This window comes from Hylaeus anthracinus, unplaced genomic scaffold (assembly GCF_026225885.1).
Source record: "Hylaeus anthracinus isolate JK02 unplaced genomic scaffold, UHH_iyHylAnth1.0_haploid 11978, whole genome shotgun sequence".
Lineage (NCBI taxonomy): Eukaryota > Metazoa > Arthropoda > Insecta > Hymenoptera > Colletidae > Hylaeus > Hylaeus anthracinus.
In genome coordinates, this window is record NW_026534326.1 from 1,941,497 (window position 1) to 1,954,637 (window position 13,141).

The following is a 13,141-nucleotide window of genomic DNA, read 5'->3' on the forward strand; positions in this document are numbered from 1 at the left end:
AGATACTAACAAAAAACTCCGGACCAATCAGAGCACGAGTATACCGTTGGAGCGGCCGCTGATTGGTCAGTGTTTTCCGTTATTATCTCCACAACGAAGCCTTGGAGAACATTTCCGCTAAGGAAAAAGTTGTTTCAAATCATCTCCCGAATCACCCCTTTCAAGGTGTTACAACATTTTTGGGACACCCTGTATTTATTGGAAATAAAAGCCTGACTCCGCGCACCCAGCGATCGGAAGCTATATTCGGGATACAAAATGGCCGTTCGAGATCGTCCAATGTGGTTCTCGAACGACCATTTAATTTCGTCCCGACGATAGCAGGCGGCGTCCATGCCGGGAAATACAGGACTATAAACAGTCCGCGCATATACACTTGCATCGGACGGTGAACTGTAATACAGCGTGACAGATTGCGGGCTGCGAACTGGCATGCAATTGGCGAAATCACGTACTCGACGAACATTGCTATCGATCAGCCAAGATTGAATCCGGACGGAAAAAGAAAATCTCACCCCCGCGGAAAAAAAAAGAAGAAAAACACCAGCGAGAAGTAGGTTCTTATTTTCGTTTCTCGCCACGTGTGCGTGTTTGTACATATACGGTTTCGTATGCATCGATAGGTATCGGATCTCTTTTTCTTTTCTTTTTCTTTTTTTTTTTTTGCTTCCTTCCTTTCTTGCATTTTCATGGATGTGGCAGGAAAATGTGTCGCGACGTAAACGTTCGTACTTTTTACTCTCGGCGTACGGTTTCGAACGGTTTTGACAGAAAACAAAGAGGGAATACTTACACGATGCGTCGGTGGAGAGGTCTCCTAACCAGGCTGTGACGGTCAGACTCTTTAACCTGGCCGAATATCCGGTTTTCGCTAAAATTTCCGTCGGTCTGGTACTTAAAACATGCACGCTACGCCGCGCGATGCGTTCTGCTGATCAACAAAACACTCCCGAATCGGAGGGGGGGAGGGGGGTGGCGGCGGCGGAGGGAGGGACCGGTGTGGTCCTCCCTTTTTACTCGTTTTATTCATTTTTCGAGCAGCTCAGAAGTCGACGCGCGAATTTTTCGCACGACGAACGACACGTTTCCACGGTATCAACAATCACGGAAGTCGGACGTTAACGAGCACTGTACCGGAATCGAATGCGACCAGGAATCGGCACGTTGCCCGCGGAACAACCACTTTCCCCCACTTTCACCCTAAGGAATAGCGGAGGGAGACCTGGGTATAGAGTGGGGAGTAGGAGAGACGAAGATAGAGCGATTCGTGACGTCACGCTTGATGTCGAGTCGCGTGGAGCGCTGGCGCGTAGGAGAGACGAGGATAGCGCGATGCATGACGTCACGCTTGACGCGGAGTCGCGTGAGGGTAGGAGAGACAAAGATAGAGCGGTTTACGACGTCACGCTTGACCCAACGCTATGGCGAGTAGGAGAGACAAGGATAGAGCGATGCATGACGTCACGCTTGATGTCGAATCACGTGGAACGTGGCGCGTAGGAGAGACGAGGATAGAGCGATGCATGACGTCACGCTCGACTGAACACGTTAAATCAACCCTGACGTTGTATACGACGACGAATAACGCGATATCGCTCTATCTTTGTTCTTTGTACCGATAATACGAAGTTTCTTCTCTACTATTCCTTAATACGTCGCGCACTGTTCAACGCGTTTCCTCAATTTCACAACCATCCAGTTCCCCGCCACAACACGCACTGGCGTTCACGGCTCAGGCTGAGCCGCTCAGTCGAGTTCTAGAAAGGGCGAGAGAGTGGGGGAGCCCGGTGAATAACGTGGAGTGGGGGAAGCCTGAGCCCTGCCGATCCCTGGAACGCAACGCGCGTAGCGACACTAGCGCGCATGCGCACCGTCTCTAGCGTCAGCGAAGTATCTACTGCGATCGTAAAAGTGGCGCCTCAGTCGCCCCGAACAACCTTTTGCAGGCCCGCAAGGTGACGTCGCATGTATATGGTCGTAGATTTGCTCGACGATTTATACGTTTATTCTATGGGTAAGAAATATCGCAATCCTAGAAGCTTTTGTGCCATCGCCTTAGTTTTTATAACATTAATCGTCGAAACGAATTCGGGTAAGTCTCGAATGTAAAGGCAAAAGGCTCCAAGGGTTGTAACGTTTATAACGTAACGAATAAACGTTCAAATCCACGAGCTCGTAAATGCGATGTTCCCTTGTCGAAGACCTTGGCGCAGGGGCGCGAATTCCGAAACGCCTCGGAGGGAAAGTCGTGTCGATCGTCTGGCAAAAATCAGAGTAGGCGTTGAGAGAACAGAGAGACAGAGATCGAGACAGAGAGAGTGAAGGTTCAGTGGCGAAGTTAGAGAAAAAAAAAAAGGTGTCGTTCGTGGCGCGTTCGTCACGATACAGTTCGAACGAGGACGGTACACTTTTATCCATCGTTTCGTTAACGATTCCGTGGTTGGCGTAATCTGAGACTAGTCTCTCAAAATTGATCGATAAAAAAAAAAAAAAAAAAAATCACCCAGTGCCTGACCTCTTCCTCGAAGGGTTAAGTTCGTCGATCTGTCCGCCGACGAAAACTGGTGGATCGTTCGCTGGATCGAGAATGACTGAGAAACCTGGTTTGGGTTATCGCGATGAGAGAGATGCGGTATAAACACTAGGTGTGGTTAAGATCGTGATGCATGAAACAATACTAACGTGCCTGGCGAACACGACGTGGATCGTGTGTGTTCGACGAGTATCGCGATTAAAATTTTGCAAATTTATTAAGTTGGTACTCGAACGTTGACAGAAACGTGTACTAATTGAGGAGAGACCGAAGCAGATTTGTGAGAGTATCGATGATACTGACGAAGGGTAACTGATCTACAGAAGAAATTACTGCATAGTGACTCTATAATCTTCTGGCACCCCCATCGGTGGCCTGTGACGCTATTGTTGCTTCCAACTCGCGCATGCGCGTCGAGAAAGACCGGACAGTGCTGTGATGGTCCAAATTCTGTTGCAATTCCATCATTCTTTGGGGCGACTAAGGCGCCAGTTTTGTGTTCCTACTACATACTTTACTGACGCTAGCGACAGCGCGCATGCGCGAGTCGAGGGCCTTGTCGCAGGGTCGCGATCGTAACTTAAGCTCCCCGTGCAAATGGATGAAATTTCCAAGGGAGACAGCTAGCTCTCTCTATCACGCACGCGCAGTGTCTCCAGCGTCAGTGCAGTACCTATTACGACCGGAAAACTGGCGCCTTGGCCGCCCCAAAGAATGATAAAATTAAGCTTTTCTCGAAGCTTATGCGCGAATTAGAAAAGGTGGGAGACAGCTAACTCTGTCTACCACGCACGCGCAGTATCTCCAGCGTCAGTGCAGTACCTATTACGACCGGAAAACTGGCGACTTGGTCGCCCCAAAGAATGATAGAATTCAGTTTTTTCTCGAGTTAGACAAAGAGGGAGACAGCCACGTTTCCCTAGCACGAGTTTCTGTAATTGTTCGGTATCCAGAGCGGTTGGAAATAATTTTCCGACGAAGGTTAATAATAATAAATTAACGCGAGCCACGTCGTATTGTGAATGCAATTAAAGATATCATCCGCTACTCGCTTGCATGTAAGCATAATTAGCCGAAGGACCAGCAAATCCATTCAATAAAAGGGGTTGCCCTTCGATCGAGCAGCGACCAAATCCTACTACAGCCAGAGACTTGGCAGAAATGCTTCTTGAAGGAGGAGGTGTTCCTCCGAGCGGAAAAAAGAAAGGTCTCGTTCCAACTATGCCTCTGTCCCTTTCCAATTACTCTAACGACTACGTACACAGCAATTCCCTCTTTCGAGCGACTAGATTCGCTGTTTTTCTATTCGAGGCACGATTCAAATTGGTAACAATTCCGACGCACGAACTCGTCGCTCGAAAGTAGGGGTACGTCGTTGTTCGTTGTGTAGATCGCGTGTATATACTCGCTCCCAAAAAGAAGTAGCGACAGAGAAAGGGTAAAGTGTCAAGTACGAAGTAAACAGAACGCAAGTGTTAACGTGCTGCTGAAAGGGTCGCGATGTACTCGTCTTATCTATCGGTTAAGCCATCGTCGACGCTCGGCCGGCGATCTTCGATCGAGTCGATCTAATCGAATCCCTTCGAGTGTCGGATTAAACGCTTTATCGAGAAATGTACGATATTTCAACGTTCCTTTCTATCCTTGCATTTACGAACGCAGATGTTCTTCGATTATTTGAAGGAGAACATCGACTCGTATCGAAAGGTCAACCGCCGGCGCGAAGCGTCGACGAAGAAAGAGAAATGAAGAACAAGAAACAACCGAGACAGAAAAGCGGATAAACAAAAGCCAGCCAGCGTCGCGCGTGTCCAGTGTCTGTGTGTGTATGTATGAGGAAAGAGATGTGACGTATATTGCGTAGAGACACGAAGGGCACGAAGAACGCGTGTATACAGGGTGTCCCAAAAATGTTGTAACAGCTTGAAAGGGGTGGTTCGGGAGGTGATTTGAAATAACTTTTTCCTTAGCGAAAATGTTGTCCGAGGCTTCGTTGAGGAGATATTAACGGAAAACACTGACCAATCAGAGCGCGAGGCGGCCGCACTCCCCGATCAATCACAGCTCGAGGCGTCCGTGCTCCCGGCCAATCAGAGCGCGCCAAGCGGCCGCGCTGATACGCTACCGCGGGCGCTCTATTGGCATACTCGCGCTCTAATTGGTCGGGGAGCGCGGCCGCCTCGCGCTCCGATTGGTCAGCGTTTTCCGTTAATATCTCCTCAACGAAGCCTCGGACAACATTTTCGCTAAGGAAAAAGTTGTTTCAAATCACCTCCCGAACCACCCCTTTCAAGCTGTTACAACATTTTTGGGACACCCTGTATATCGGCAAAATTTAGATTTATTCGAGGCCTAGGGTTTTGCCCATCTCTGCTACCATGTTTGATGGTCCCATGAAGACTGTATAAAGTATAAGGAGATCCAACTTCCTACGAAAGTTACTAGAAAACTGTGATCAAAATCCCGAGCTTCAAGTTATGAATATTTCTACCACTCGCGGCGCAAGTGAGCACAGACTACGATATATATAATAAATAAATAAATAAATAAATAAGTAAATATATATATATATATATATATACTTCTACACTACACAGTTAGGACTCCTTATACATTCTTCATGGATGATCCCCTTGTAAGAACGGGGGCGCAAGTATCAGACATTGGCGCTAGAGTGCGCAAGTAACGGGGGCCTCTATGCTGTTAGAACGGCCCTGGTAGATAGCAGGGCGGTACCACGCGCGAGAGAGGCCCGTGCCGATCCTTGGCATAGATAAAACTAGAGAAAACGTTAGAGAAGAAGGAAGCGAATCGAAGCATACAAAGGGCAGCAGATTGTGTGACAGAGCGAAACGGTGGATTTTAACAGTGAAACGTAAACAGAGAACAGGTAGAGTAAAGAGAGAGAGAGCAAGAGAGAGAGGGGGGGTGGGAAGAGATAGAGAGAGAGAGAGGAAGCAGACAGAAACTCTGTGTACGTGTGTATGTATATGTGTATATATAAGTGTGGCGTGTGTGCGCGTGCGTGTACTGGGTGTACATAGAATAAAAGACAGACAGACAGTACAGAAAAAAGATAAGAGTTAGCGAAAGTGAGAGAAAGATAGAGCAGAGAGGAGCGCTTACAGCTTGGTCTGTCGAACTCTTGCTGTAGGGTACTGGTATCAAACGTTCCTGCAACTCGCCACCTATTACCTTCAAGAGCAAAGGATAATATCATGGTTATAACAGGATGCAACCAGCAATTACGCACTTAGCAGTACACCACTTCTCGAAAATCACTTATCTTTTTCAAGCAAAATTATTTTTCTGTTTCCTTCGTATCCCTTAGGCACCTTTTAACGATCCGTACCTGATCTTCGAACCGAATAAATCGAACAGTTCCAATGGTAACCGCAGGATCCCGACTCCTTACCGACCGGTTCACCATAGCGACTTTGTTATTTACTAAATCGAAACGGCATACTGTCTTTACACGAATTATAAAATACTGTACGAATGTTAATCTGTATAAATATGATCTGTACTAATAAGAATAAACGTTACGAAAGTTGATATCGTTACAATTAATTTTATAGCCATCGGTCGGTAAAGCGTTACCGACAAACGCAAAGTGCTTTTTACCGTGACACGAGCACTCGGCTAAAAGGTGCCTGAACGTAGATCGGTACCCTGTCGATAACGTGTTCGATGTACATAAGTCGACGTGACCTGAATACACCCACGGTACTCGCATGAAGTGAATATAGAAATAAACAGAACTGAACGTAAGAAAAGGTTGAACAGAGATCGGAAAAAAGCGGAAACCGAGGATAGCTCTCGCGGGCATGCAAGGTAATATAACGCATCGTTAAAAATTTCTCGCCAAAGTGCCAAATATTTCCCCAGCCACTTCGAAGTCGTCGAGAGAACGCGGGAATTATTCGAAATTGATCGTTCGACGCACATCAATGGACGATAAGGTAGATTCCTCGATCGTTCGCTGTTCGATCGATAACTACTCGAGCGAACGGATTGAACTGGTAAGCGAATTGAAAAGAAATGAAAGATATATATATATATATATATATATATATATATAAATTGTTTGGTGTCGAATTCACAGGAAAGCCCACCCCTACGAATAGATCTCGCAGTGCACAATGATCCACGAGATCAAGTACAGCGTCTCATTACGGTGGTGTAATAGAATATTCTGCGAATAGAATAGTCTGCGAATCGTGTCGCGAAACACTGGTTAAAGCGTAAGGAAGGTGGAATATTCTGTAAATAGGATGTCTCCTAAGTGAATCGTCCATGGTTTTCGGTAGAAAGTGTCGTTCGAGGTCTATAAAGTCGACCGGTAAAGTAGAATACCAGCACGTGGTACGAGTCAAGGTATAGTCAGACAGAGGCGTGGTGCACCAGTAATAAGAGTCAACGGTAAGTAAAATACGAGTGCAAAAGCTGTGCGCGACTCGCTTATATAATTAATCGTAATTCGACCGAACGGGCCGGGGGGGGGGGTTTCGATACAAATCGATTTACGAGCGAGAGCGGCACACGGGGATAAATGTAAGAATAAGTTGAGATGCACAGGGTGCTCGACCAGGGCTGGCGCTAGGAATCAACTTTTTTAGATTCAAATTGTATGGAACGAATAATTCGAGCCTTTATCGCGTATACGATAAACGCTACATTATATTTCGTATAATTAAAATAATTATAAATTATAAATATTTAATTAATTATATAATACAGGGTGTCTCAAAAAATGTTGTAACACATTGAAAGAGGTGATTCGGGGGGTGATTTGAAACAACTCTTTCCTTAGCGAAAATGTTGTCCGAGGCTTCGTTGGGGAGATATTAACGGAAAACACTGACCAATCAGAGCGCGCGAATACCGTTGGAGCGACCGCGGTAGCGTATGAGCGCGGCCGCCTAGCGCGTAGCCACGCCTACTGCTGGCGCTCCACCGGCATCCTCGCGCTCTGATTGGTCAGTGTTTTCCGTTAATATCTCCTCAACGAAGCCTCGGATGACATTTTCGCTAAGGAGAAAGTTGTTTCAAATCACCTCCCGAACCACCTCTTTCAAGGTGTTACAACGTTTTTGGTACACCTTGTATATACAGAGTGGAGGTGATTTGGAGCAACTTTTTCCTTAGCGAAAATATTGTCCGAGTCTTCGTTGAGGAGATATTAACAAAAAACCCTGACCAATCAGCGGGCGCTCCAACGGTATACGCGCACTCTGATTGGTCCGGAGTTTTTCGTTAATATCTCCTTAACGAAGCCTCGTATAACAATTTCGCTAAGGAAAAAGTTGTTTCAAATCACCTCCCGAACCACTTCTTTCAATGTGTTACAACATTTTTGGGACACCCTGTATAATTATTAATATTTAATTAATTATATAATATAATCATAAATATTTAATATAATTAAAACTCTACAAGGTTGGTTCAACTACAAATAATTTACACCGTACGATTCGCTTCGATTCCCTCGAGAAATCTCGTGAAAACATTTCTCGACATATATATTATATAGAAACATGTTAAATAAATCTGAGAGGGAATGAAATGTACTACTTAAATAATTTCATTTCGCTCGCGGAATAATCGTCCCAACGAGCCAGCCATAGTCGAACACATGCGAGAGCGTGAAGAGAAGAGTAAATCGGAAAAAGCTACGTGCTATATGGTGTTCAGTCGGTAACAGTGCCCCTGAAAAGTCCCCTTAAAAATGCGTGTTCGCTCGTTCGCGTGGCATGGAGAGCTCTCAACGCCGTTTCTACGAGATATTCCTCCGTGAAAAATATAAAACGATTTCCACGCCACGCGAGCAGCGAACAACGAATCGAGCTCGCGATTACACTTTCGACTGTCGATAATTGGGAACGGTCGATAACTAGAAACGGTCGGTAAAGAAGCGTCGAAAACACTAAAAGAGCAGATAAACCTGAGAATATCGCAGAAAGATAAATCTTTAAGTGCGTCGTCGTCCGAAAGAAATGTTCTGTTCCCAACGACGGAAATTTGTGCTATAGAGAGTCTAATTGAAAGCCAAGCAAATGGAGACCACAGAGATGCTTTTCGATCAGTGTAAGTATGTGTGTGTGTTTGTGTGTACGTATGCGTATACAGCGGACAACTTTAAGTGGTATCGTTAACGTTATGTTTAATAAAACGGTGAACTTTTTAGGTACAAAGCGTTCCATATATGTATAATTAGTTAAGTAGGTACACGTTGGATGATAAAAGCGAATAAAGGGAACGCTGGTACCTAAGAAGTTGCTCGGAACACGGACGTCCATTTTCCTTTCGGCCTGGAAGAATCAGAATGAGAGATAAAGCTCGCCCGAGACGAGGGCTTCCTATTTCTGTCTGGATATCGTTGTAAACGTTACGAAAGATAACATTATCTGGTGAATGGAATATAAATAATAGCGTGGTCCTTGTTTTAAGGATCTTTTAAATACATGTTACGCACTTTGTAATACCTTGCGAATATATATAAAAAAAAAAGTATTCCAAAAACTTGAGGCCACTTAACTTGATGGAATTTTTTAAAATGAATCACCCTTTTTCTTTTTGAATAACTCCAGTGAAAATTGATGGAACGATTAGAAATTTGGCAGATTTGTTAGTTACAGCGACAGGAAGATTTGCTAAAAAAATTCCCTTGCGTAAAAGGCTGGTAAATAGAAGGCTATTTGTATTGCGAAGCTGTTTGTGGTAAAGCTTCATGCTTACCGGTCTGTAGGGAAATAATTCAGATAAAACTCTGAAGCTTTTAGGTTTTAGGCTTCTTCCTATCATCACAAGCAATAACTCTGCCAAGTTTCGAATCATTCCATCAATTTTCACCAGAATTATAAAATTAAAAGTAATCAATGAAAAAAATTCCACGAAGCTTCATTAGTAATCACCAAGCTTAACATTGGTAAGCTTATTGTTACGTAACACAGACTCGACAAATTATTAAAATAAGGACCACTCTAAGAAACAAGCATAGCAAATCATTTCGTAGCCATTAAACTTTTGCACCCGAGGCCTTTTTTTTTCTGGTATCTATCAGCAACTCGAGATGCTTTCTTAGCATTCTATTTCCCACGAATGCCAAGATTATGTTGAGATCTCTAATTTGAGATTTGAGAATCAGGTCACCTTTGCCTCAACGACAATCATTTTATTGGGACTTTGAGTTCCAAAGAAATTAAACCTAAAGAAAACCTAGCAGTGACTGAGAGTCACCTCTCAAGTGCGAAGGGTTAACATTGACTAGCTAGTTTCAATCAATTTTCAAAAAATTTACAAATACTATAATTCACAAAGCAATTGTGTACTTGACAAAGAATGCTTGTTTAAGACTCGAAGAGACTTTGAAAAGTCCTGTCGCAGTCATTCATTTCATAAGAATGAATGACTGCCTCATCTTCCGTTACTGAAACTTGTGTATTGTAATAAGAAAAAATATTAGATAGTTGCATTCAAGCATTTCTTTTAACCCTTTGCATTCGAGGCCTCTTTTCTGATATCTACCAGCAACTCGAGATGCTTTCTTAGCATTCTATTCCCACGAATGCTAAGATTATGTTGAGATCTCTAACTTGAGATTTGAGAATCAGGTCACCTTTGCCTCAACGACAATCATTTTATTGGCACTTTGAGTTCCAAAGAAATTAAACCTAAAGAAAAGCCAACTGAGAGTTACCTCTCGAGTGCAAAGGGTTAACAATCATGCTTAACAATAAGACTCTTCTTCGCATATTAAATTCAATTTTCTTCCACAAAAGAATTTGCTATACTCATTCTGCGCACTTATGGTCGTAACGTTCGTTAGTCGTTAGCCGCTACATACTAATTAACAAAAGACTTTCCCCCATAGTTTCCGCAACACTCTCGAGTATAATAATAAAGAAAAATTAGCTTAAAGGTTAGGCGAATGGAGTACGACGACACAAGGAAAGATTCGTTTCGGAGCAGAATGCATGGACGAGCAACGATTGTCGTGTATGAGTTAGAGCGTTTTACTTTTATTCACCGAGTCATCGTGCAGATTTCCATTGCGAGGACGCGAATCGAGAAACGGACTTCCGCGATGACGCGCGCTCTTGTCATCTCCGTTGAGCAGAGGGACCAATGACTCGCCACGAGGAACGATTAATCCTCTGCAACGGTTACGTTAAGTGGAGAAACCACACTAGGAGGCTTAACCCTTTGCACTCGAGGCCTTTTGTTTCTGGTATCTACCAGAAACTCGAGATGTTTCTTAACATTCTATTGCTACCAGTTCTAAGCTATCAAAATTTCAGAACAAGGTCACCTTTACCTCACCAACAATCATTTTATTGATACAAAGAAATTGAACCTAAAAACTTTGAATATTGTAGAATTGCTACGTGAAATCTAATGGTGATTGAGAGTCTCTCGAGTGCAAAGGGTTAACAAACATTAAGCGTTCTCCATGATTTTTCTTTCGCAGAGAAGATATCATGCGATGCTTTGTAACTTTGGGAATGTTTTACGTATGTCTTGGAGTACATTTGCTAATTTTTTTTGGATCGTTACAAGTCTTTGAGATATCAGCTGTTCCCCATGGAGCAAGTTTTAGCGAGGGTGTATACATATCAGTAGAATAATTCTGGAAGACACAATTGTCACCCAGAATGAATGAAATTTTTTCTCTTCGAAAGTCTCTTCGAACACTTCTGAAAAATTCAATTCTCAATCTTTCTCGCCAGCAGTTTAGTTCACACATGTTGCCATTGTTCTACATTGTTATACATTGGCAACGTGTGTGAACTAAAGTGCTGGCGAGAAAGTTGAGAATTGAATTTTTCAGAAGGGTTCGAAGAGACAGTATGAATTTTCACCATTCCCTGTGCAGTCTTTTGCAATAAACACATACTTAGAACAATGACAGCATTCTACTTCTTACTTCATACACAAGATACTCAAATTAATCAAACGTACAGGAAGATTGGTGGACTACTTTCCACGTTACCATTCTTAGAGTTTGAAAAAAAGACATTATTCAACAAGACGCACTGTATCTCAAAGGTTTCTACATAAAGTGAATTCCAAAAATTACCTAATCTACCTCAATGCATACATAAAACACCCTCAAGGTTACAAAAGCCTAACATAAATTCTACTCCATAAACAAAATATACTCTAAGAAACGCTTAACACCAAATTCCTTCCGTTATGGTTTCTCCCCTTAAGTTATCTCCGTGATATTTACAATAGGTTTCACATTATTTAACCACTTGAACTCTCCAGTCAACACCTTAATAATAATAATATAATAATAATATAATAATAATAATATAATAATAATAATATAATAATAATAATAATAATAATAATAATAATAATAATAATAATACCTCTTAACTTAACGTTTCGTTTAATTTTATGTCCGTTTTTTCCCCCCTACATTTCTCAATTTGTACTTCGAAATCGGAAGTATCATTTTTCACTGTTTACACGCTACGAGATTGCCGTGAAACGAAACTATCACGGTTGCATTATTTACAATACGGATTTACGAGCCGAGAATCTCTTTGTACGAAAAACGCGATTGGTGCAGAGGATCAATAGCAAACGTATGCTGCGGTGCGCTTTGTACGATTAAAATAAAATAAAATAAAAAAAAAAAATAAAAAAAAAGAAAAAAAAACAAAGAAAAATAATAAAAATGAAAGAAGAGAGAAACAGCTAAACAATCGATGAACACACGGAGAAATATGTTCACCGCCCTCTGCTGATCGGCCTCCAATCAATTAACATTCGAATAACGTGTCTTAAACTTTATTTTATATAATAACAATAATAATGGTCGCTAATAATAGTTAATTAAAAATTAATATATATATATATATTAATATGTATATATATATATATATTCGTATGTATACATATTATACTCCGTACGTAGATTGTTACAATCGGTAGTTAAGAATTTTGTTTATTTGTTCGAACGTAACGAAGGGGGAGAGCAACTTTTCCAGGCCCAACCGTTAAGTGACTATTGGAATATATTTCTTTTCATAGGCTAGAATTTATGATAAGCTTTTGTAACTTTGGAGATGTTTAAGGTACGTTTTGAAGTAAATTTGGTCATTTTTGGAATTCATTTCGCAGAGAAATGTTTGAGATATCACCAGTTCCATATGTAGAGGAAGCTTTTGTCGAAGGTGTTTCCTACCAGTGGAATAATTCTTGAGGCTATTATGAACTTTTCTCTGATGTTTGTATGTTTTTTAAGAATATCAAGTAAGCTACTGCCCCAGAAAGTTGAGAATTCAATGTTTCAGTGTTTAAAGAAAAATGTAAAATATAAAAATAAAAATAAAAAATATGTAAAGCATCCCTAAAGTTACAAGACCTATTATAAACTTTTCTCTGATGTTTGTATGTTTTTTAAGAATATTAAGCAAGCTACTGCTCCAGAAAGTTGAGAATTCAATGTTTCAGTGTTTAAGGAGAAAGTCTCAATTTCTAACATTTCTAGAGCATGCTTTTCCAATAAAAATACACTTTAAGCAACGACAGCGTTTCAGATTCTAGGTTATACTCAAGATATTCAAACTGAACGCACATAAAGTTTGAAAACGA

At 42.0% G+C, this 13,141-nt stretch overlaps 1 protein-coding gene across 8 annotated transcripts in view; it reads right to left on the reverse strand.

Annotated features, from left to right (window-relative positions):
* LOC128896681 (plasma membrane calcium-transporting ATPase 3) overlaps positions 1-13,141 on the reverse strand; it is a 105,308-nt gene that overhangs the window by 9,086 nt on the left and 83,081 nt on the right. Inside the window, exon 14 of one of the 8 annotated variants that reach the window (XR_008462068.1) lies at positions 5,660-5,728. The exons of 4 other annotated variants lie outside the window; for them this stretch is intronic. Coding sequence is in view for 1 of the 4 variants with exons in the window: in XM_054160051.1 (XP_054016026.1) it covers positions 8,560-8,844 (285 nt within the window). In the remaining 3 variants the exon portion in view is untranslated. Of the gene's footprint in view, positions 1-5,659; positions 5,729-6,412; positions 8,845-13,141 lie in introns of those variants that run through there. 3 more of the 8 variants (XR_008462072.1, XM_054160051.1, XR_008462071.1) reach the window with 3 other exon arrangements.